Source organism: Sphaerodactylus townsendi, linkage group LG02 (assembly GCF_021028975.2).
Source record: "Sphaerodactylus townsendi isolate TG3544 linkage group LG02, MPM_Stown_v2.3, whole genome shotgun sequence".
Taxonomy (NCBI): domain Eukaryota; kingdom Metazoa; phylum Chordata; class Lepidosauria; order Squamata; family Sphaerodactylidae; genus Sphaerodactylus; species Sphaerodactylus townsendi.
Window position 1 is genome coordinate 161,926,699 of NC_059426.1, and position 26,381 is coordinate 161,953,079.

At 44.3% G+C, this 26,381-nt stretch overlaps 1 protein-coding gene across 1 annotated transcript in view; it reads left to right on the plus strand.

Annotated features, from left to right (window-relative positions):
* Positions 1–24,544, plus strand: part of TECPR2 (tectonin beta-propeller repeat containing 2) — a 78,266-nt gene extending 53,722 nt beyond the window's left edge. The window contains 3 exon segments of the mRNA XM_048484637.1: positions 11,555–11,696; positions 20,212–20,361; positions 22,281–24,544. Coding sequence (XP_048340594.1) covers positions 11,555–11,696; positions 20,212–20,361; positions 22,281–22,438 — 450 coding nt within the window. The 3' untranslated portion in view covers positions 22,439–24,544.
* Positions 24,545–26,381: the final 1,837 nt, after the last annotated feature.

The following is a 26,381-nucleotide window of genomic DNA, read 5'->3' on the forward strand; positions in this document are numbered from 1 at the left end:
TAATTTCTGTTATCTTGGTCATATAGGTTGCCTGTGAGCTATTCTGTTCTCTTCTCCACTTGGGCCTCTTGCATTTGGGCCTCACCATTCTGAGGTAACACTGCTTCTTGTCTGCATTGACAGGGATCGTAAAACCCACAGGTCCTTTCCGTATAAGTTGGTCACAACATATCTTGCTGCCAAATACTACATTTTTTTCTTTTAATTCTGCAAGTTTTCCCCCCCTGGTTTTGGGAACATCTTTATTTTTCCTCCCTTGTCTTCCCAAGCACTTTTACAACTATTTTTTTCCCAATCTGTTTCTGAGCTGGATTCCCTTGAGTGTTTGATCATTTTGAAACTATCTTTATTTCTTTGCCCCACCAAGCACCTGGCCCTTAGCCTTGCCCCGTATAGTTCCCCAACACCCCCTTCAACCATTTTCTTCTTACCCTCCTCCTCTGTTTTCAAAAGGATTTTTTTATTTTATCTCTTTGTCATATCAAACTAGCAATGTAACACTGAGGCAGAGATACTAACTTGCTTGGTTGTTTGGGTCAGCTTTGACAATTTCACATACTAACTTGCAATCTTAATGATCCAGGCAGAAATATACAAACTAGCCTGGCCAATTAGATAAACTTTGTCAATTTCATATTGAGCTAATGAAGTAACACAGGTCAGTGAGTGATATTGAAGCTGGGGCGATTGGAAAGAATACTAGGAGCAATCGCCGCATGTAATCAGGGACTGCTTTCAGTAACAAACATATACTATTGCAGATCAAATTTGGCCCAAAATCTGGTTCTTTTTTTGGAGGGGCGGTGTAAATGTTTCTGTCCCTTCAGGTAATGGTGGCTGCTGCAGGAGTTGTTTTGGTTTCCATTTTGGGTTGGTGGATCTCAGTAGTAGAAGTGGAGGCTTTTTGAACGGCCACTTCAAAATGTAATTGTGCAGCAATACTAGAGCACCTGCGCAAAAGGAAAAAAAGGGGGAGGGTTGTTCTTTTGCATCAACGGACGACATCCCTCCACCATCAGGAATAATATGTTTCAGCAGTAGCGTGTGGAATTAATGCAACTGAAGAGACAAGGGGGAAAAAACCAAAACGACAAGTGGGAATAATGATTTCTCAGGAAATGTTTCCAAGACACAGGTTCGTGGTCATCTGTGCATGTGGAAAAGGCAGCAGTTTAAAATTAGATAACCTAGGCTTGGATTTCATCATCATTTAGCACGTTCTACTCAGAAACCCCTCTGGGCTGTTCAGTGGGGCTTGCACACAGGAAAGTATTCTTAGCATTGTACGGTGTATCTGCTGCTAAATCTGCGCCTCAGTTGTGTTCTGCATTGTTTAGAAGCCAGCTACTGACTGTTCACACATTAGAATAACAGGGAAACAAGCATATTTCATTCTTCAGCTTGCTAGCCAGCTCTTGCTTCCTGTTGCGCGGATCACCTGTTTTCTGTCCCATTTGTCTGTTTGCCAACGGTCGGCACGACGCTGACCAGGGAGCTATTCAAGAATTGAATGGCCGCTTGTCAGATCATAACTTGTTCCGCGCTTCTCAAAGACACAGCTAAGCTCTCCTCTCGTCTTCATGGGTGCTACTCTTCTGTTGAAGATTGCTCATGTATTTATTCAAATGTCTCTTGGGCCCTGGCCTTTTCAGAATCTAAAACGTAAACCCGGTCTTTACATTCATTCAGCACGATATTCTGTACTTTACCGTGTAAAACAGATTTCGTGCGGTTTTTCACGTTTGAAAATGCTTCTTACAAAACGCTTCTTAGAAATGCTCCTAACAAAATACTCAACTGTGCAATTTGAAACAATTTACTCATGCCTGTTCTTTGAATTGAATAGAATTAATTGTGAATGTCCTTTGCTTGGGAAGTTCGCGTGATTTGTTGCCACTATAGCAGAAGGGAGCATTATCTTCAACTGTTTTGTAGTTGAGGCTATTAAGTATATTTCCTGGTTTATTGTTAATTAGGGGGCTTGATAATTACTGCCGATTCTTTTATCTTGCCTCTAATGAGCATCCCCTAGCGTACAGGCTTATCAAGCTCATAAAGATATTCTCACAGGGATTTTCTTCCTTCCTGTGCTGACTCGTTCAGAAAATTCAGTTCTCTCTCAGCAGTATTACTATCTGTCTAATATATGCATAAAAACATTCTGCGACTTCTTTTTTCAGGGACTTGTTAGGTTGCTCCATGAAGATATTAAACGTTTTGGTGATAGAGGTTGAAAGTCCAGTCAGCCCTTTACATAGTTGTAAGCGTAAAGCCAGTGGGGTGTGGGGGTGAAGGTGCCAAACTAGTAGGGCCCAGTTTCAAATTCCCATTCTGCCCAGGAAACATGCTGGGTGACCTTCCGCCTCAGCCTCTGGTAAGTATTTGGGCGGGAAACCCCCAAGGAATACCACAGGCACAACGTGGGGGCAGGCGGTGGCAAACCACCTCCCAATGCCTCTTGCCTTGAAAACCCTATTTGTAGCCATAGATCGACTTCTCCTCCATAAATCTGCCCAAGCCCCTTTTAAAGCTATCCAGGTTAGTGGCCATCACCACCTCCTGTGGCAGCATATTCCATATTCCATACACCTCATGTGGAAGCAGGGTCATGGCATCCTTTGTAGAGTCAATCCATCTCATGCTTGCTCTTCTTGTTCTCTTTAAAAGTACCCTCAGATTCTTCTTTCTGATGTTTGCCCCCTTAATTCTGGCTAATTTGGGGGCAACTCTAGCTTTGACAGACAGACAGACAGACAGACAGACAGACAGACAGACAGACACGTACGTTTAGGAAGAAGGGGCGGATGGGACTGTATTCAGCAGCTTCATACATTTGGGTATATGTGCTGGTGTCAGGAAGAGGTTTTTGCTTACTCACGTAAGTGAAGCCAAAAAGAGAACAGATCATATCGCTCAGGAATTTGTGATCTTTAGCTGCTTGCAAGGAATTTTAAAACTCCTGTGAATAAACGGGCCTTAATGGTTTGAAACTAAATTTATTGAGTTGCGTCACTAAAAACGGAACCGGCAGGCTGACCTAATGCATCCCTAAAAAGACTTACTTGTTGTCCCCTCTTGCAGCTGGGATTTTTTCCTGTCATGGTGATGAGGAAACATACCACTGTTGTGTCAACCTTTCCACTCCCTACCAGAACAGGAATCCAAGCAAATGGTGTGAAAATGCGAGCTTTTGTGTTGTAACCCCTGCTTGCATATCGGGTTGGAGATGTTCCCTCCCCCCTCCCTAACACCCGTCCCTACCTCTCCCCCCATGTGGGCGGGCCATAATCAGATGACGGCCCCACCCTAACACTCCCCCCAGGGTGGATGGGCTAGACCAGATGCTGAGCTCTCTCCCTCCCCTCTCCCCTCAGGCTAGGGAGGCCGTGACAGGATTTCTGCCCCTTCCCCCCTCCATACTCTGCCCCCTTCCCCCCTCCATACCATACCTCTCCCCCTTCCCCCCCTGTGCCCCCCCACACACACATACCCACTACAGCTTATTGAAGGTTCTGGGTTCAATCCTTGGCATCTCCATTTAAAACATCTGGCAATAGGTGATATGAGGGGGGATATGATTGAAGTCTGGCAATAGATGAGGGGGGATATGATTGAAGTTTATAAAATTATGTATGGGGTAGAAAATGTTGACAGAGAGAAATTTTTCTCTCTGTCTCACAATACTAGAACCAGGGGGCATTCATTGAAAATGCTGGGGGGAAGAATTAGGACGAATAAAAGGAAACACTTCTTCACGCAATGTGTGATTGGTGTTTGGAATCTGCTGCCACAGGAGGTGGTGATGGCCACTAACCTGGATAGCTTTAAAAGGGTCTTGGACAGATTTCTGGAGGAGAAGTCGATCTATGGCTACCAATCTTGATCCTCCTTGATCTGAAATTGCAAATGCCTTAGCAGACCAGGTGCTCAGGAGCAGCAGCAGCAGAAGGCCATTGCTTTCACATCCTGCAGGTGAGCTCCCAAAGGCACCTGGTGGGCCGCTGCGAGTAGCAGAGTGCTGGACTAGATATCCAGCAGGCTAGTTCTTATGTTCTTATGATATGAAATACCTCTGCCCAAGACCCTGGAAAGCCACCGCCAGCTTGAGGAGACAGTGTTGGCTTTGATGAACCAAAGGTCTGATTCAGTGCAAGGGAGCTTCATGTGTTCATGTGACTTCTTCCTGGAACGCCCCAACTCAGCTCCCCTGTTGGACACAAGACGGACTTTGTGATTTTGATCTTTTTGCTTTCTTTCAGCCTACCCTCCCTTAGGGCTGCCAGATCTAGGTTGGGAAATACTGGGAGAGTTTAGGGGCGAAGCCTGAGGAAGTCAGTGTTTGTTGAGGGGAGGAGCCTCAATGGGGTTTCATGCCACAGGGTCCACCTTTTAAAGCAGCTATTTTCTCCAGGTGAGCTGAAATTTGTCACCTGGAGATGAGTTGTACTCCTGGGAAATCTCCAGCCACCACCTGGAAGGTTGGCAACCCCACGTGGGGCTGTTGATCCCCCCACCCCACTATTTTATCCCACTTAACTCAACCTCTCTGGAAGAACAGTTGAAGAACCCGTGATAAAATCAACTAATCGAGCTATGGGAACATAAGGTTGTAAGAGTCTAAAAGTTCAGTTTTCTGAGCCCTTCTACCAAGGCCAAGTTGTCTTTATAAAGATTTTTCCAGCTTTTGTCAGTTATAATAGAAAATGTGTTGCGTGTATATTCTGCTTTTCTGCAAAACATCTCAGAGCATCATATCTGGGGATACTCGAGTAGCTTCTCATGCAGCTGTTTGTTACGCCCTGATCTGCTTAGCTTTATATCTTCATCAAAGGCTTCCACATCTAGTGTAATGGTTAAGAGCAGCATGGAGTAGTGGTTAAGAGTAGGTGGATTCTAATCTGGAGAACCAAGTTTGATTCCCAACTCCTCCACCTGAGTGGCAGAGGCTTATCTGGTGAACCAGATGTGTTTCCACACTCCTGCATTCCTGCTGGGCGACTTTGGGCTAGTCATAGTTCTCTCTGAACTCTCTCAGCCCCACCTACCTCACAAGGTGTCTGTTTTGGGGAGGGGAATGGAAAGGAGCTTGTAAGCCACCTTGAGTCTCCTCACAGGAGAGAAGGGTAGGGTGTAAATCCACTCTCTCTTCCTCCTCCTCCTCTGCCTCTGTGATCACTGAAATATGGAGTGCCATGAACAGAGTGCCTTTTGGTCAAGAAAAGTGCTCCTTTTGCAAATAGTCAATAGGGGGTGTTTTAAACATTTGTGGAAGAATAGAGAAGAACCTCCCTGCACCAGAAGAGAGAGCTGTGGAGGAGCAGGTCTTCCAGAGGGCCCACAAGTGTCTGGTTGATCACGTGTTCAATCTCACCCAGCTAACTTCTCTTCAGAGTGCTTGTTTTGAAGTTCAGGGACGGCGCTTGTAAAATGAGATTGCCAGATGGAGTTCACTGTTTGGGTGCTGTACAAAGTGTCTCTCCTCAAGTGACATTTCCATCGCAGCATTCATTTTGCTGCCTCATCATGCAGCATTGACACAAATAGTCTCTCCAGTGGCTAACTTATCTGTGTGGATCATCCGCTTGTACCAGCTTTTTTAATCCACTTAGTAAACAGAAAGTATTCTAACTTTGTTAACACGTTAGTAGGAGTGCTAGAGACATGTGGCATCCTACAACTAGTCAACTTCCTATTGTTATGCTGTCACTGTAAGTTGCTAATAACTTTGACTTCATTTTAAGGCTCTCTGTGGAATTTTTAAAGCCACTTTGCTCGGTACATTTTTGGTATTTGTTTTTTTGCACCAAAATTCCATGAGACTCACACTTACCTCTGGATGCTTCCAGATTTCAAATGTTACTGTGTGGGATGAAGATAACTCTTGTACAGCGCTGCCATAATCTATCTAAATGTGTCCACCTGAAAGTGCCTGATGTTGGAGACCGAAGACCTGTGACTGTTTTCTTGTGTTGGGGTGGTGGGCTGCCTTTATTGTACTGTTGTTTAACTGGTAGCCATTTTGAACGTGACGAATCATGGAAGAGAGAATTTTAAGTACATGAAGTACAGGACTGGGGGACAAGCAGTGGCAGTGGAAACCATCCCTAGATCTGCCAGCCACATTTCCCTGATAGCACCCCTACCCCTTTGGCAGCATAAAAGCAGCGCCTATGCCAGTGGTGGCAAACCTATGGCACGGGTGCCAGAGGTGGCACTCAAAGCCCTTTCTGTGGGCACACGCAAACAGAGTCCCCCCCCCCCCCACACACACACACATACATCTAGGCTGCCTGGGCCGCTAGGCTCGATTATTAGCATTAAACCTAAGACCTAGTTTTGGGGAAGCAGTGTAGGTAGCCCTGTTAAGCATTGTTAAACCCCACTGATTTTCCTGTGAAGAACTAAAGCATGATCCTTTACCTGGGAGTAAACTCAGTTGCTGGCAATGGGGCTTGCTTCTGAGTAAACCCTCCTAGGGTCGTGTACCTGTTGAAAGAGTTGCTCGGTTGCTTCAAAGCAAAGTCACCGACTACCACCAAGCTTACTCCCGAGTAACGCATGCCTCAGAGCCAACCGTTTTTTCTAAACTAAAGCCATAGTATTCAGGATAAATTGCCATATTGGCACTTTGCGATAAATAGGTGGGTTTTGGGTTGCAGTTTGGTCTCGAAAAGGTTCGCCATCACTGGCCTAGGCCCTAGGCATTTACACAGTTAATCTCCATTTGAAGAAAACGATTTGTGTAACTGCATAGCCTGACTTTGCTGTAGCTCAATTTATTTTGCTGCAGCTCAGTTTTCTGCAGCTCAGTTTATAGAGTCTTTTTTTTCAATTCCCAAATTGCAAGATTTGTGCAAAATCACAGGAAATTCCCTCATTCTGAGCTGCCTGTTTTATTTCTTAATAGCCTAGCAATCTTCCGTCATTAACCAGCTGCCATTAAGATGCCTAATTCACTTAGACAGATTAGAGCAGATGGGAATTGGTTTTAGATTCCTCAAGATACCAGCGAAGTGTCTGACGAAACCACTTTGCAGAGATGATATGTCATGTCTTTTAAGAAGGGGATCCTCGGGCCACTGAGCCATTCTAAACTAGAGGCTGTTATTCCACTTGGATCCTTGAGTAATTGGAACTATCCTGTCACAATGAAAAAACCCTCAGGCTTGTAAAGAAAGTGAAAGCTAAGCTATATTGAGAAATGAGCGTTTTCTGATCAGTCACTGATTAAATAGGGAACTGCAGCAGGAGAGAGAAACTGTCACATACACACAGAAGGATGGAATGGCGTGCTGTTGAGATTGCTTTCCGTTCCATTAAAAACCATCCTTTGGCCCTTGGCCATTAATTGGAGCAAGTAGCCATCGTTGTGATTAAAAGGATCATTGGAAAATATATCATTGTGATGGGAAAAATCATCTTGCTGACGTTCTTAAAATGAACCAATTATTGCATCCTCTGACAACATTAAAATTGACTGACATCAACATTAAGGAGTCAGTTTTCTTGGTCTCAGTTTGACTTAAAACCACCTGTCATCTCCCTCAGCAAGTATAATTGTAAACACACAAAAAATATTTCTTATAGTGAGAGCCAGCGTGGTGTGGTGGATAAGAGCAAGTGGACTCTAATCTGGAGAACCAGCTTTGATTCCCCACACCACCTCATGAGAGGCAGAGTCTTATCTGGTGAGCCAGATTTGTTTTTGCCCTTTCCTCTATATGAAGCCTGCTGGGTGACCTTGGGGTAGTCACAGTTCTTCGGGACTTTCTCAGCTTCACCTACCTCTAAAAGTGTTGTGGGGGAGGAAGGGAAAGGAATTTGTAAGCCCCTTTGAATCTCCTTACAGGAGAGAATGGGGGGGGGGGAATAAATCCAAGCTACTCCTGCTCTTTTTTTATTGGCAGAGAAATTGGATCACTGGCAGCAATAGTAGAGTAGCCCCCAATCTGCTACACATGGATGTAATCAAGCTAGCTCCCTCCTCTTAAGACTTAGACCTTGACGTAATGTAAATTGAAATTCCTTGAAATTATATGACCCAATATAATGTAATAAAAGTATGTATATCATTGCCTGGGGATAGCCTAGGCCAGGGGTGGGCAATTATTTTTTCCATGGGGCCACATAAGAAACAGAAAATATTGTGGAGGGCCGGGCCAAAAGGCAGGGGGGCGAGGCGCTTTGGAAAGCCCCACAGAAGCCGGCAGAAGGCAACCAGCTTCTGCGGGGCTTTCAAAGACGCCTCGCTCCCCAGCACAGCAGGGGGGCCAGTCAGGGTCATCCGGCGGGCCGGATGTGGCCCGCGGGCCATATAATGCCCAGGTCTGGCCTAGGCTAACTTGATCTTGTCAGATTTCAGAAGCTAAGCAGGGTTGGTCCCGGTCACTGTTCAAGGAGGAGATGACCATGGAAGCCCAAGGCTGTCATGCAGAGGAAAGCTGTGGCAAACTACCTCTGTTAGTCTCCTGTCTTGAAAACCCCCTGAAGGTCGCCACGCATCAGCTGTGACTCGATAGCAAAAAAATATTATTTGCTTTCTTTTAAAACAGATGGAGAAACCGATTTTCATTTGGAATAGAAACTGAGATTTCGCTAATGAAACCCTGGTGTACACTCATAATAAAACCATGGCCATGTCACGCAGCTTCACTGGTTGCTTGTGAGGGATGCTGTGTTCTTTTGGGGTCTTCTAGAGTCCAAGAATTGCAAGTTAAATAAATGGTATTCCCATTTCTGGGCTTCACCCCACCCCATTCAAAGGGGTGCTGCCCCTTTTGGCAGCTGCCTTCAAAGCAGCAACTCCTGGTTAAAGGCCTTCATGAGCAAGGGGGTAACATAGCTGAGGTAACAAGCTAAGCCAGGGGTGTCCAACTCTGGTGCTTCAGATGTTGGCCAATTGGCCATGCCAGCAGGGGCTGAGGGGAATTGAAGTCCATGAACATCTGAAGCGCCAGAGTTGCACACCCCTGAGCTAAGCCTTTGATACTGAACATTTGACATCTGTCTCCTTAGACTCTGGGTAGCCAAAAGTCCTTTTTCACCACCATTTTAATCTGTCTCTTCAAAGGCAGCCCTTTCAATTGTGAGGGTCAAGGAGATTTCACAGTTCAAAGTAAGCACACAATGACCCAAAAGGAAGAGGGAAATGTGGGGGGGGGAAAACCTGGTCTGTTCCTACAAGAATGAGTCCCCCTGAAGTGCCCGTGTGCCGAGAGATACTTGTTCTCTGTCACGCAAACATGCAAGTCTGCTAAAACCTGATAAGAGGTTATGTGTTTCCACATAAGATATTGGCAAACAGGCAGGAAAAAAAAACAGCTATCTTGTGTCCTTGTGTGGAGAAATATTATTTCTTTAACTGTAGTACCCCCACCATCTTTAAAGCAAGCGGTCTTGGTGGTCATACGTAGCGGCTGAACTTGGTGCACAAAAGGTTCCATTTAGGTGTAAGCCTTTTAGGGAAAATCAGTACCTTTTGGCCAAGACGTTCTTTCCCTATTTCATGCAAGGTTTGCTCCTCTGCATCTCAGTGCCATAGGTGAGCCTCCTTCAGAAAAAGGAAAGAGACAGTCCTTGATAAAAGACCCAATTATTGGTTCAGAGGAGGACTGAAAAGGACTTGCTGTCCTCTGTGGAGCTGCTCCCCCACCCTCACCCCAATACACACATGGTATGGTCATCCAGATTTTAGACTGCATTAACACCACTTGCTAAAAGAAGAAGAAGAGTTTAGATTTATATCTCCCCTTTCTCTCCTGCAGGAGACTCAAAGGGGCTGACAATCTCCTTGCCCTTCCCCCCTCACAACAAACACCCTGTGAGGTAGGTGGGGCTGAGAGAGCTCCGAGAAGCTGTGACTAGCCCAAGGTCACCCAGCTGGCATGTGTGGGAGTGTACAGGCTAATCTGAATTCCCCAGATAAGCCTCCACAGCTCAAGCGGCAGAGCTGGGAATCAAACCCGGTTCCTCCAGATTAGATACATGAGCTCTTAACCTCCTACGCCACTGCTGATTTATACCCCACCTTTCTCTCCTGTAAGGAGACTCAAGGTGACCTACAAGCTCCTTTCCCTTCCTCTCCCCACAACAGACACCTTGTGAGGTAGGTGGGGCTGAGAGAGTTCTGAACAAACTGTGACTAGGCCAAGGTCACCCAGCAGGAATGCAGGAGTGCGGAAACACATCTGGTTCACCAGCTAAACCTCTGCCACTCAGGTTTGGTCAGGTGTCTTGTCTCTCACAGTGGCCAGTCAAACCCAGTTCTCCAGATTAGAATCCACCTGCTCTTAACCACTGCACCACGCTGGCTCTGCACCTGTAAATAGATGCCTCTTGTCCCAATCATTCCCTGCCACCGGACAAAAGAGCAAAACGTGCCTGTCGAGCTTAACTTGGTTCGGGAAGTTCTGCTGTCTTGCCCAACAGCAGAGTCCAGAAGGATCTGCGTTCTGCTGCCAGTACGGCAGACGCCCTGTGGAAATTAATAGTGCTGAGGCAAACTCTTATTGTCCATGAATGCATGAAGCCGCCTCGTTCTGAGTCAGATCATTGGTCAGGCAGCCTGTCTCTCACAGTGGCCAACAACTGGTTACCAGGGAGGACCAACAAGAGGGCCTAGGCCAGGGGTCTGCAGCCTGCGGCTCTCCAGATGTTCATTGGCCATGCTGGCAGGGGCTGATGGGATTTGTAGTCCATGAACATCTGGAGAACCGCAGGTTGCAGACCCCTGGCCTAGGCCTTCTCCTGGCGTTGTCACCTGGCACTGATATTCTGATTACAAAGTGGTTTGGGAGAAAATGTCATTGGGGCTACATGTTTGGTTGTGTTAGTTCAGAGCGTAACCTTGTTGAACTGCTGTAGAACAGCTAGATTCATAGGGTTGCGAGCTCCGGGTTGGGAAATGGGTGGATATTTTGAACGTGGAGCCTGAAGAGGGCGGGGCTGGGGAGGGAGGGAGGGACCTCAGTGGGATCTAATGCCGACACAGTCTACCTTCCAAAGCATCTTCGACACAGTCTACCTTCCAAAGCACCTTCCAAAGCATCCATTTTCTCCAGGGGAACTGACATTTGTTACCTGGAGACCAGGAGATCTACAGTTACTACCTAAAGATTGGCAGCCCCTATTCAGTAGCACCTTAGAGGCCACCAAGTTCAGGGGGTTTAAACTCAAGCGTCGACTCTGTGAATATCTGCTGAAGAGAGCTTTGACTCTCAAAAGTTTACTTCCCAAAACTCTTGTTGGTCTCAAAGGTGCTACTGGACTCGAATCAAACGAAAATACTGGGATGTGCTCTACGTAGTGCCAGCAGGAAGCACTGGTGTGTGGCAGATCTTTTCTGTCTTCTTGCAGAAGCCCTCTATGAGTAAACGAGACAATGCTAGCAGATTGGGGGACCCTCGTGAGTAAAATGCTGCACGGAATGGAGGAGGAAATGGTGAAAATCACCCCTGTAGTTTCTTTTGTCAGTGATGTTTCTGTTGACCGAAGGCCCCGTGGGGCCTGTGGAAAGGGAGCCTGAGATTCACCTTGTTGTGTTTAACACTTCTAGCCAGTCGGAGTCAACTTAATCAGCATTTTCTCGAGTCCCAACGACCAGAGCCTGTGGGCGATCGACAGCAAATGGAACGTTCACGTCCGCGCTGGGATTACTGAGGAGATGCCTGTGGGAACTGATTGGGAGCACGTTCCAGGTAAGGATGCTTCATTGGTGTTCTTGGTTACTGTTGAGATGGCATCTGTGCTTCATCTGTAGTAATTGGTGACTTCTTTGCCACTACTTGAATGCGTGTCTTTCTCCTGTGTGTGGGGACGGCCTAAGACCGTGGTGGCGAACCTTTGGCACTCCAGATGTTATGGACTACAATTCCCATCAGCCCCTGCCAACATGGCTAATTGTAGGGGCTGATGGGAATTGTAGTCCATAACATCTGGAGTGCCAAAGGTTCGCCATCACTGGAAGACCTTGGAGAAGTAATGGAAGAAATAGGATAGTTCATCTCTTTCCCCAATCAGTTCTATTCCCATCCCCCTCCCCACCCGTTCCCGTGTTATCTGGGTTACCCCTTGGCCAGGTCATGAGAAGAGTTGCTGCTCACCCATTTATTAGTGGTTTCCTGCCTCCCCACATCCTTTGCCTGCACTCTGATTTCAAGATTTTTCTAAAAGTTGATTGTTTAAAATAGTGAAAGTGCTTCTTTCTTACCAAGGAAGACTGTGAGAATCCTAGCAGAGTATAAAGAACACACAGAGTATAAAGAACACACAGTGCGTTCACAGTGCGTTCACAGTGCACTTGAAGCATCTCAGTGACACACAGAAAAGCTTTCAAAGAATATGATGCTAACGTAATTAAGAACATAAGAACAAGCCAGCTGGATCAGACCAGAGTCTATTTAGTCCAGCTCTCTGCTACTCGCAGTGGCCCACCAGGTGCCTTTGGGAGCTCACATGCAGGATGTGACAGCAATGACCTTCTGTGGCTGTTGCTCCCGATCACCTGGTCTGTTAAGGCATTTGCAATCTCAGATCAAGGAGGATCAAGATTGGTAGCCATAAATCGACTTCTCCTCCAGAAATCTGTCCAAGCCCCTTTTAAAGCTATCCAGGTTAGTGGCCATCACTACATCCTGTGGCATCATATTCTAAACACCAATCACACGTTGCGTGAAGAAGTGTTTCCTTTTATTAGTCCTAATTCTTCCCCCCAGCATTTTCAATGTATGCCCCCTGGTTCTAGTATTGTGAGAAAGAGAGAAAAATTTCTCTCTGTCAACATTTTCTACCCCATGCATAATTTTATAGACTTCAATCATCTCCCCCCTCAGACGTCTCCTCTCCAAACTAAAGAGTCCCAAACGCTGCAGCCTCTCCTCATAAGGAGGGTGCTCCAGTCCCTCAATCATCCTCGTTGCCCTTCTCTGCACTTTTTCTATCTCTTCAATATCCTTTTTGAGATGTGGCGACCAGAACTGAACACAGTACTCCAAGTGCGGTCAATATAAGGGCATGACAATCTTTGCAGTTTTATTCTCAATTCCTTTCCTAATTATCCCCAGCATAGAGTTTGCCTTTTTCACAGCTGCCATGCATTGAGTTGACATTCCCAAGGAACTACCAACTCAGACGCCCAAAACCCTTTCCTAGTCTGTGACTAATAGCACTGACCCCTGTAGCGTGTATGTGAAGTTTGGATTTTTTGCCCCTATGTGCAATTACTTAGAAACAAATTCCACTTTATTCAGTGGGGTTTATTTCTAGATAAGTTTAACCGTGTGTTTCCAAGTGTTGGTTCTTACCTCTCAAGCTTCAAAAGACCTAGTATCAGGATTACTGAAGAGCTTAGCTGGTTCTGGGCAAACTCGCTTGCCAGTTAACAATGCCATCTCTTTGACCACCTTCTGGAGCAAAGTGCTTGACAGCCAGAGTCTGGCCTTCTCTGTATCAGGCACTGGAGCCAATTTTAATGTTTTTGGTGCCCAGTGAAACCATGTTTTGATAATTGCATAGTATGATTTGATCCCCATGCTATTTGAATGTTCTTGCTGATATTGACCCAGTGGTTTTTCTGCAGCTGTTTTATCTTGCTGATTTGATTTATAAGAACATAAGAACGAGCCTGCTGGATCAGACCAGAGTCCACCTAGTCCTGCACGCAGTGGCCTACCAGGTGCCTTTGGGAGCTCATATGCAGGATGTGAAAGCAATGGCCTGCTGCTGCTGCTCCCGAGCACCTGGTTTGCTAACAATTGATAATTGATTTTAGTGGTTTTTGTAAAGCATTTTATGCCCTTTGTTTAGTGAAGATAGATAGAAACCCTGTTAGAGAAGGATGAGTTTATGAGCAACGATCAGAGTTGCTCTTTTCTTCTGTGGGATAAGGAACTGAATATTACTGTCCTTGGCCTCTGTCAAGGAAGACTCCACAGTCCCCTTCTACTTGAATTGCTTATTGATTCAATACACTCATAGAAACTTCTTCTTTTTTGTAGTTTATTACATATAACAGGCAAGCTTACAAGTTGCTCTAACGAATTAACAAAATAAAACTTCAGGAAAAAAACGAACTGGGCTTCAGCTTCAGTTAAACCCTCACTCACTAACTGCCCTTCCTGTGTTCTGAGCCACATCCTCCAACTGACACTTTCAGAATGTTCCTGAACTCTTCACATGCCCCTTTTCAGCTGAAATTTAGGGGCTAAATGTCTCAAAATTTCAGTTAGATCCAATCATATCATACAGGCAATTATATATAATTAACCATTACCCTGACGACTTAGTGCATCAGCAATAATATTGTCCTTACCCTTTATATGTCGAACCTCCAAATTCACTTAATCTTGTAGGGCTAGGACCATCTCAAAGAGCATCTGAGAGCATTGCTGTTTTCATCTTGCTCCAAAAAAAAAGGCCAAAGGATTATGGTCAAGATCTTACAATAAACTTAGACCCTATTAGGTAAAGGATGTAATTTTTTTTGATTGCCCACAAAATGGCGAGGCATTCCTTCTACCGATCGTTGAGTATGCACATTCTCTAGGTAACAGTTTTTTCTACTAAGGAAAACTATTGGATGCATCAATTGGTCTTAAGCCTTTCTATGAACTAATGTAGCACCTAAACCTTCGTTCGAAGCATCAGTATATACACTTCAAATGGTTTTGTTAAAATCCCAGGAGCAACTAATATGCTGGAGCATTTACAGCAGCCCTTTTTACCCGATCAAAAAAGCAGTTTTGACATCTATCGCTCAAACAACTTTAAATGGAGCACAAAGCACACATAGAGATCTGATATTATGGTGTAAGCCTAGTTCACTTAGTTGAGGGTATATGAACTTTCTATAAGAGCCCAACTAATCCTAAAAAGGACTGAATATCGCTTTTTTTGTGGTTGGAATAAGCCAATTCTTAATACTGGCAACCTTGGCTTCAAGAGAGCTTAATTTGACCCGTTGCCCGACACAGTGACCAAGGTATATCACCTCCTTCCATCCAAATTGACACTTATCCAGGTCTCAAAAGGATTAACCCAGCTTCCTGAACCTTCTGCCGGAAACCGATTGCATTATGTATGTTTCAAATGGGTCTCCCAGGAATCGAACGCCATGATGGCTATATCATCCCTGATAACCAAAGGCATAATCTAACCCAGTAAGAACCTTATCAATCAACCTCTACGGAAGGTTTTGGGCAGCTCCGTTTAACCCAAAAGGCATTCTCTTAGAATTGAAAATGCCCCGAAGCCACGCGCTACAAAGGCTGTTTTCTCAGAGGCATCTTTAGTTAGGGGGGGAATTTGCCAATACCCCTTTGAACAGTCCAAGGTGCTTATAAACTTAGCACTATTAATCTTTCCTGAATTCCTCCCAAGCGAGGTGTGGGATAAGGATCAAGAGTTGTCATTAGATTAACCTTTCTAAAGTCTACACACAGTCTGAGATTCAGGAGGGTCCTCCCTCGGGTACTTAGCACCTGTTCACTAGAACTATGGGTGCTCCCCATGCACTGTTACTAGGCTCAATAATATCCCACTTCAACATTTGTTTTAACCTCCTTCTCCACAGCGCTTCTTTCATCACGATTGTTAATAGGGTATGGGTGTGGTTTTAATAGGTGCGACACTTCCAGTGTCAATGTGGTGAAATCAGATTGAATCCAAGCCGGGCTGTTCAGTAAACAACAATTCAAAGTCCTTTTAACAAATGTCTAACTTGCTTACATTGCCCTTCTGATAAAGCCATCTACGAAATTAGAACTTTACTCACATCAGAACACTCCTCAAAATTCCATTCCACAAACTCATCTCGCGTTAGTGTCAACTTGTACTGGAAAGAGTCATTTACAAGATCTCTCACAATACGGTTTCAACCTGTTAAATGCACCAGTTCTCTGCCCATCATCTTCTTGAATTACATAATTGTCATTGGGTAGAAGCCTGTATTATCACATGAGTCCCTTCAAGCCACATCCAACAACAGGCTTATCCACTGACAGTAATAAAACTTTGTACCACTGCAAAGCTCGTGGTCTAGCCTTAACATCAAAGTAGGTCTTTGCTTTGCTGAGCCTGCTTCAAATTCTCTGCTGCAGCTGTCCTTACTTCCTGCAGAGTTCTTTTGCAGCTCACAGGAAATATGCATTTTACATCCTTGGGATTAAAGAGTTGTCAGTAAAGCCTTCCCAATTTGCTCTAGCCCCTAAGCCCAAGGACCTCTGATATCTCTACCAAACAATAGCAATGGGTTGGACTAAATCCTAGGCTTTCTTGGACTGAATCACGAGGAGAGCAAGCGTCAAATATGGTACCTTGATCCCATGAATTTACAGAATGCTTTAGTACATAAGACTTCAATAATTGTCCGTAGTTTCTGAATGGCCCTCTCCACTAAACCATTTGACTGAGGGTTATCTAAGCCACCACAGGGAACGTAATGCTGAACCTCAACCAACTCACAGAAAAATTTTCATCACCTGTGACATCAAATTAGGGGCTTGATCAGTCATTGAAGTACTTTCATCACACCATAATGTGGACTTCACAAATTCCATTAAGGCCTTAGCTACTGACACAGATGTAATGTTTCTCACTAAAAGGCACAAGGAAATCTGGTTGCATGGTCAACTATAACTACTAATATACTGTTTTCGAGACTGCTTTTAGGTAAAAAGGACCTGAAATGTCCAAACTGACCCATGCAAAGGGTTCATCAATTACTGGGTAGAGATTAAGTAGCTCACACCTAGTTCTATCGGTAAGCGATGCCCAACCGTTGACATACATCACATGTCTTGAAAAAAGCCTTAACCGCTTTAGTCAGCCCTGGCCAAAAAAACTGACTAGGAAGTCTTTCAATAGACCTTCTTATTCATAGGTGTCCAGCCAAGGGAACACAATGAGCCAGTTATAAAATTACTTCCCATGTACTTTCTTGGAGTTACTAACTGTAAGGTTACTTTTTTCCCTTCTCCAGAAAAGCCCTGCCTCCATTTTTGGTGATACAATAAGCCAGATTGCCATATAAATCTCTCAAGATTTTCTTTGGATATACTTCTCAGAAAAACAACCTCTGCCTTTTCACATAACTCTTTTAAAGTAGTACATGATCTTTGTTCAGTTTTAAACTGCTCAGACCTTTCATGACATACATTTTCTTTATCCTCAAAATGGAAAGTTTCAACTTCCATAGCTGGACTAGGAGTGCTTAATGACTCATCTTTCTTTCCCTCCAATTGTGACTTAGTTAACTCAGCTTTTGCTGTCAACTCCACTTCCACCCCACTTTTTTCTTTTTTTGCTCTGCCTATGTTTGACTAAAGTTTTTTTTTTCCAGCTTTAGGAATCCTGGTTGAGGCTTTTTCATGTGCATCTTTCTAATTCCCCCCTTTAGAGCCTTCTGTTTCTCTCTTTTCTCAGTGCTTGTTTTATTGCCTTGACCTAAGTAACTACTGCGTTGTTTGTCTAGGTGGTACAACACATCTGCTCCAATTATAAAAGGCATATCAGAAACATCATGTACAATGGCATATATGTCCTTTTCAATTCACAGAGTCTGGATATGAATCAGTACTAAATCTAAGTACATAGGAGTTAAACTTCGCTTCATAATAGGGTAACCTGCATCCCCTTCCCACCAACTGTTGACTTATTTGCTTTAACAACTTTCTGTTGATGAGAACCTATATCTGCCCTGTGTCAACAGAACCTTCCACCACAACTTCCCCAAGTAACACTTTCCATAGCCCTGGGAATCTCAACCCACTGTCTCTGTTCCTCAGATGTCCACACTATTTACATCCAACCAGCTGTAACTGTCCCATTCTCACTCTTGGTTCTTGTTCAGTGGATTTAACAAATTCCTCATCACCAGCATATCTCTTAGTTGTCATGCCAGGGTTTCTCCAGGACTTAGCAGAGTTCAACCTTCATCACTGCATTGACCGGCTCTTCTCCTTCACTGGAACAAGCAGAACTACCTGGTGAATCATTAATCTCCTCCCAATCTTCATTTTGCACCAAAACCCGATTATTTCCAACATGTTTAGCACTCTTGTTTCTCTCTTATTTCTTGCACATTGTGATTTGAAGTGACCCTTTCTCCACACAAAAGCAGATTATATTCCTTGGTTGTATAGATCTCAGCGGTTTACTGGGCCTTGGAAAGAAAGTCCTTTCTCTGGAAGCAAACTTTTTTTTCTCCATCTTTACCCGTAAACTTCAATATTTCTGGGGTTGGTTTTAAACGAATTCCTCTCTTCTCTCTGATACAAAGCGTGCTGGTTTTCTTTCCACTTTGCTTTTATGGCTGACCCATCTGGTCTATAACTTAGCCAAGTCAGATAAATCTAAGTTCTCTTTGAAAGCTTGAACAAGGCTGAGATTTCTTGAGATATTAATGAAAAAATTGCTCTCTTGCCTTTATCAAGTTGCAAAAGTCTTCTATGGACTGAACAGCTTTGCAGCTCTATACCATTAACTGAACTATAAGTTTCAATCGAGGCCATAAAAGCAACATAGCTCTCCTTCCTCTTAGGGAAAGCTCCCCTCAGTTCTTCTCTCAACTGGATCACCGGATTTTTTTCCAAAATCCTGGCTAAGGCCTGCCTTTAAAATTCTCGCATAGGTGGCTTCTTCCCCAAGTGTAAATTCACCCTGAATAACTGAGCCTAAATCTCCAACAGCATAAAGATTACATAGCAGCCCTCACTTGCTCTCTTCACAGAGACTTCATTTCCACTCTCAAGGGCAGCTTCAAACAAAGCTAAAAAACTTTCCACTGTGACTCACCCTGCTGATACCTGGGGAACTGTCTCTTCTGCCAAGCTGCAGTGGACTCCTCTGTCTATCCTGCATCCAGCAAGTTCATGGTGGTTTTCTTGATGGAGTGCATAAGCGTTTCGCAACATCCTCATCCATCCCTCAATTAACTGGTTGAATTACTGAGGAATGGATCTGTATCCTATACTATCCCGTCTGGTTGCATTAACTCTGGAGTAGTCCTCTGGGGTGTACTACAGACCTTTCTTGGTCATTCTCATCCATGTCTCTCAACTCCCTTGCCATTCCAACAGCTGTCCGTGGCTCCCAACTCTTGAGCTACCACTCTGCTGCTTGATTCTGCAGCTCAACTGAGAAAAATGAATTGTGCATATTCTGGGCTCTTCCGAGTGTGACCTGCACTTCATTCACCTTTTAGATCGAGGTTTCACTACTGGTTCGATCCATCTGCGCATTCAGCAGAAATCTGTGGTTTTGTACTAGAGAGCAAATTTACACACTCTTTAGCACTTGCCAACAAAAATGCTCACTGGAAGTGTGTTTCAAAATCCCTCCGGCTTGCCACCATGTCAAGGAAGACTCCACAGTCCCCTTCTACTTGAATTGCTTATTGATTCAATACACTCATAGAAACTTCTTCTTTTTTGTAGTTTATTACATATAACAGGCAAGCTTACAAGTTGCTCTAACGAATTAACAAAATAAAACTTCAGGAAAAAAACGAACTGGGCTTCAGCTTCAGTTAAACCCTCACTCACTAACTGCCCTTCCTGTGTTCTGAGCCACATCCTCCAACTGACACTTTCAGAATGTTCCTGAACTCTTCACAGCCTCTTTTAATAATTCAAAATAAAATAAAAATTTTAAAACTTATCATGCATGTGGTCTTAGAAGGGGGAAAGGAGATGGAAAAAAAATAGCATAGTTGGGCTTAAGGCTATGGCCAATAAAACCTTACCAATTGAAGAAGATCAAGCATTTTTATGTTCTGTCGTATTGTAAGCCATTTTGAGCATTCCTTTTTTAACAACTGGTTATCAAGGCAGAGCTACACTCTTCTAAGACCACTGACTTCAATAGATTTGGAAGATCATTACTTTGCTTAGGGTTGCACTGTACGTATTCTAAATAGAGACAGTAATAAGTATGTTTAACTCTAATGTTCAGACATGTTTGCTGTTTTAATTTGTCCTGTTAAAATTATTCTAATTTTTTTTTGCATTGTCAAAAGGCTTTCATGACCAGAATCAATGGGCTGTTGTGTTTTTCCCGGCCACAGCGACACAGCCCAGAAAAACCCACAACAGCCGAATTTTATTTTTATTTTTTTCTGTGTGGAATTCCAGATACATCACGGGAAATGCGTACTGTGTGTCTATTATTTTCTCAGTATTTGGGACAAGCGTTTCTGTCTTGTGTCTTCGGGTTTAGGGCTTCAGGCCTGTCAGTTGGCAATAAGTACAAGGACGGTTTGGGCCCGCTGCCCGAATGGGGACGTGGCACGACGGTATGGCATCACAGATAAAAATCCTGCAGGAGACTACTGGAAGAAGATTCCCGGAAACGTTTCTTGTTTGACAGGTGGGGCTTATGCCAGGCAAGATCTGTAAGCCTTTCATCCCACTTAAATTGGAACTTGAAGCCACAGATTTCCTGGAAGGGGAAATAAGATGAGCACCATATGTTTGAAGTGACCTGGGTTCAAATGTCTACTCAGCCCTGAATCCCACTGGGGTGACTCTTTCTCTTTCTCAGCCTAGCTAGCCTACCTCGTAAGGAGGTTGTAAGGATGGAACAAAATGAAGAATGGGTAACTTTTTGCCTGAGTTCCTTGGAAGCAGGGTATGATAAAATGAATACAGGTAGAGCTTCCAGTTTATTTACCTAGTTGGCAAGGGAAAGAACCTGGGATGAATAAATATTAAAAACAAAATAACATGGGAACATTCTGTTTCATCCCTGCGCTTTGCTAGCCTGTTTGTTTGTTTGTTCACTTCTTTTACGCCCCACCTCTCTCCCCTGTGGGGATCCAAAGCACTTTGATCTTCACAACGGCCAGGTGGGTTTTAGAACTGAGAGCATGTGATTGGCCCAAGGTCACCTACAGCAGAGCAGAGATTTGAACCTGGGTCTCCCTGATCCTAGTCCATTGCTCTAACCGCTACACCACGCTGGCTCTTTGCACTTATTTGCTGCAGGAGCTCCAAACAGAAGGTTTCCCACCCAGGCCAGTTACAAATCCAGACCTGTTTGACTTCAAGCAACAAAATTGCAAAATGTGCCTCTGGCCCCTTTCTTTACATTTAACATATCATACTTCAGCCCAGTTTTTAGTCGTGTCATCAAAGCATGAGGAAGTTCCTCAAAAGGAGCAGCTCCCTTGAGGAAAATGATTTCCAAACTTTATTTATGGTGGGATATTTGAATGAGTAGCGCATCTGGCATTCAGTACGTGCCCTGTCGGCTTCATCTTGCCAGTAGCTTACTAGAGAGTGGTAAGACCCATCATTACTTAGAGATGACCTCCACCGAAAAATTGGGATCAGCCCACAAGAAGTGGGTTGGGATGGCAAACTGGCTCCCACAGCTCTCAGTCGACATGTTGATGAGTGAGACCTGGTTCAAATGCTGCCGTGGCCAGTGGGTCAAATTGAGAGGTGGAAAACCCTGGCTCAGATCCTCATTGTGCCAAACCAGCGGTGAAGCTCCCAGGGGACGGGGGGGAGGGGCGACGCTCCAGGCGCACGGATTTGAGTCACGTGGGGGGTGCACGGATTTGAGTCACGTTGAGTCCCCCGCCTCCCCCCCACTCCGCGGCGCCCCCTACACACACCTACTTTAGAAAACCGAGCAGGCTGGAGACCTGGCCTTCCTTTTCTGGTGGGAACTACATTTCCCAGGGTCTCCTGGGAAATGTAGTTCCCACCAGAACAGGAAGGCCTGTTCTGCAGCCTGCTCAGTTTTCTAAAGAGAATGGGAGTGGGAGGGGCACCGCCGGCGTGGGGGGGGGCACCCCGGGTGGGGGGGCGAAAAAGCCAGAGTGCGCACTGGGCGCACTCTGGCCCAGCTACGCCTCTGTGCCAAACTTACTGGGTGATCTTGGGCCTGTCACACCCCACCCTTAGCCTGACCTACTTCATGGGTTGGTGGTTATGGAGAGAACGTTAAAGAAGGGGAGAACAGTGTTGTAATCTGCTTTGGGGAGAAAAGTAGGTCATAAATATCTAAATAACACAAGTGAAACAGAAGAGCTAGAACACCAGTATGTATATCCAAGTGACATTTGCAACTAGATATCTCACCTCAAACTGCCTTTGAGTGGAATAGGAACAATTTAACCTTTCAGCTTGCTGTTTTTGTTTACATATGCGTGCTGGAAAGTACACTAGCAGCTAGTCTTGATGAGAGAGGAGGTGGTAGACACCTTAGCCCATCTTCTTGTTAGCAGTCTGTATTCTAAAGGGATCTAGTAACCTGTTTTTTTCCCCTCCTCTTGTTAGTTACTCATCTAGATGAACTGTGGGCAATTGGTGCTTCAGGACATCTCCTTCAACGTCTCACGAAAACCTTCTGCCATTCGCACACCATGCAGAAACACGGCAATGCCTCTGTATCGTTTCACTCTGATGACTTCGAAGATGAGTGGGAAGTCATATGAGGCCGTCGCAAGATGTGGAACTGTAAGATAGCGAGGAAACGCACTTGGAAGCCCTGTTACATGCCAGAAAGTCAGGCTTTTAAAGCCACTCACATTTTGATGATATTCGCACTTTAGTATTAAAAAGAAAAGAAAACTGATCGGTCCAAAAATTGTGTAGTGAGTTGTCTTGTTTCAGTATCTCTCAGGCGAGATGGGCAGCGTGGCTTAAAAGTTGTTAACTTGTCTTTTGAACTATAACATAAATTAACCTCATTAATGGCAAAATTATTTTGCTGTAGCATGCACACTCATATGTATTACAATAGGAGGGCCTCCTGGTTATATTAAATATTTCCCTACAGCAGAATACTTCTGTTGACTTCTTGTACTCCAAGTGGAAGAAGGTGGGCACAGATGAGATTTCACCCAGTTCTTTGCAAAAAGTAATTAAATGTAATGGTTATATTTCTTGGCAAGAAGGTCAAAAATTCAGTGTCATGATGTAATTTGGCGTTGAGCTGAAGATCTTTCGGGAAGTGCGCTTCAGATCACTTCCGGGACTCTGGTGAATTTTGGTTTGTTCCGACGTGGGTTAAAAACCTTAATTTCAAGCATTCCCTAAGAGCTTCGACTAATGAGTTTTCTTCCACAAGCCCCCAGGAATGGACTAGCCCAATTGTTCCCGGTTAGACTTGTAAAACAAGAGGGCCTGTGTGGGTTGTGAAAATCCCTCGGCCCAACTGAACTGTGCCTCTAACTAGAGTAGACTTTGGACTTCCTTCCTTGTAAAAGAATAAGAATTCAAAACAAGAAGTAGCGTAAAGAAATATATTCAGGTCATAGTCACAGAATGTGGTAATAGGTCACAAAATGTCTTCACAATGATGGGTTTTAGCTACATTAGCTAAATCTTTGCAATGTCTTACATTATTTGAGATGTTTACAGCAGACGTGCACAACTCGTTGGTTTATTAATCATGGCAGCTTATATAGATTATGAAAGCTAATTTTCTTGAGAACAAAACTCGAGGTCAAAAGAAATGTTTTCAGTTAGAAAGACTAGGGTAGCATTTGGTTTTGTTTTTTTTAAAATACGTAACCAAATTATTATGTGTCTTTTAAAATGTCCAAACAGCTGTTGAATCTGCAAATGAGCCAACCTCCACGAAGGGGGGGGGGGGGCAGAAGGAAAAATGAGATCCTGCTCCCAATTCTGTACCTTTTGTGCTCCCACCCTTATTAATTACTACTTGGGATGATTTACATAGGAGAAACAGCACAAGAGGAAAGGTTTGATTTTTCCTCCCCCTGCAACCCTGATCTTCAGAGCAGATGTTGGAGCTGGCGAAAGGCAGGAGATTTCCCTCACTCGTTCCATTTAGTTTGACCCACAGCGCAGAATGAAAGGAATAAGTGTTTCCATCCTGTGGAGAGAAACAGGCAGAGAGAAAGCCACAGCTCCTCCCAGGATCGAGAATTACCTTTGTTTCTGTCCACACCCCCTTCTGAAAGCGGGATTTGCATCATTAGCACTCAGCTTTCTCAATCTGCTCTTTCAGCAGCTCCCTGTGACCTGGGGGTCATATTTGTTTTCTGCTGAGAACTGATACGTTTTGCTTGATCTCTTCCTTCTCTATATAAGGAGTCGGTCTCTCAAGAGGTTTCTTTTTTTAGTCCATCACTGGGTTTGTAAGAGGCACTCGGTTGTTGATGTTTACTCGGTTCAAAAATGGTTCAAACTTTGTGGAGCCCGGTGGGAAATGGATCTTCAGAGAAGGACTTTGGAGCAATTGGAACAGTTCCATGCCACCTGGTCAAGAACCCCAATGCTCACTTACAGCACTGAAAAATGAAATGTTTATGTTTTATTACACGTTGGTGGGGAGCCCTCTTGGTGTGGCTTGAGCTTGCTTCGCTGTTCTAACTCTGTACAGTAAATTCACGTTGCTTTCTTGATGAATATTAACTGGCGTTGACAGTCCTTCTAAGCCCCTGGGACATTTTGTACAGTCTCATCCAACCATCAGAAATGTTTTCCATCCTTAGTTTCATTTCTGTACGCTTGTGTTTCTTTTGTGCTTTCAGACGAGTGCAATAAACTACCCTTTTTCTTAAAAAAAAAAATCTGAAGTTTGGCTGCTTAATTTTAAATAACAATTCAAAAGAAGACAGGAAGTGTGTCATAATGAAATCCTTCCACTGATATTAAAGGAAATGAGGATACCCCTAGCCCAGTGTTTCCCAACGTTTTCGATGTCGTGGTACCCTTGACCTTGCTCTTCATATCTCAGGGTACCCTTGAGGTTCATTTGATTTTTTTTGCAATTTTTTAGAGTTTTTTCCGTTTTTGGCCTGTAGGTGGGGGGAGTGGCAAGCAGGAGGAGGGGCGGGGAAAGGGAGGGGCGGAGAGCTCCCTTTAAATCTACCCCCCCAATCCACACCAAATTTAGGCAAATAAAACAATGCTGTTTTTCAATGTTGTTTAAAGGGAGCCCATGAGGCTTCCAACCCCTCCCCCTTCAAAATCCATTTGATTCCGGTGGGAGGGGGCAGGCGGTAGCATTGCCATGGTACCCCTGGGATGTGCTCCTGGTACCCCAGGGTACCACGGAGCCCTGGTTGGGAATCACTGCCCTAGCCACTCCAAAACAGAGAACGGCTGCATATGGCGCTTTGGTGTGGCTTATCAGAATCTTGAGAATTCCAGCTGTTTAGGTTTAAAGTACGTAAATCTTCCGCAACATCAAGATTTCCATATGAACCCATCTGTCAGAAAGAAGCTTGAACAAAAATATGATACAGCCATATTCTATGATTGGAAATATGGCAAGTGATCAAAAACAGAAATAAAGGGCAGGCAGTCCTTTGGTGATCTTCAGCTATTTTTGCGTGGAGTACACAGGTTTGGTTTATTGTTGATTTGATTACTTGATTTTATAACGCCATGTAAACAAACACCATAAAATCATGGCATTTTATACATTTCCTCATTTTACAGATTTCCTCACAATCTCATTGTGTTGTCAAAATTTGAGATTTTTGCAGAAATTAGAATATTTTTTTCGAAAGAAAACTGATGCCACCTGCGAAATGTACTAAAAAAATGCTGTATGTCATAATCATTCCTACAAGTTAAATCCAGCTTCTACTGCAGAGTCCTCAAAAGTCTGTCTTGAATCCAGTAAGTTCAACCCGATCTCTTTAAACAGCACAGCAATTCAGTTTCTTTGCCAGGGAAGTATGTTTCTATCCTGTAATCTGCTTAAGTGCTCCAACTATAATCAGTTACAGGGGTAGCCATGTTGGTCTGCAGTAAAACAGCTACATTTGAGTCCAGAAGCACTTTTGAGGCCAATTAGATTTTGGGGGTAAAAGCTTCCAAGAGTCAAGGGTCCAAACAAAGATGTCTGATGAAGAGAGCTTTGGTTCTTCAAAGCTTTATGCCCTAAAAGTCTTCTTGGACTCTGGGTTGCTACTGGTCTGAAGCCCAACTATACTCTGTTTCACATGGAGATGTTAGTTCTGTCACTTGAGGTGCAGTGGTTGAGAAGATTGTATGCTTCCGCATTAGAATATAGTCCCAAAGGCACGTGAGAATTATCATTCATTTTTATGCAGAGCCTTTGTCAAAACCATTATTTGGTGCATTTTTATTTTCAAAAGGATGGGGAGAGCTGGGCTAGGTCGACACTAGGACCCAGGCGGAGCATTCTACAACAAAGAAAGTCCGGCATGTTTTATTTTGTGGTGGAGGGATACACAATCCACTAACATCTTTTGTTGAAGCAGAGTATATAGTCAGATAGCAGTATACATGACTCCTTTCCCCAACCCTTCACATGAAGCCTGCTGGATTACCTTGGGCCAGTCACGGTTCTCTCAGAACTCTCTCAGCCCCACCTACCTCACAAGGTGTCTGTTGTGGGGAGGGGAAGGGATTGTAAGCCACTTTGAGGCTCCT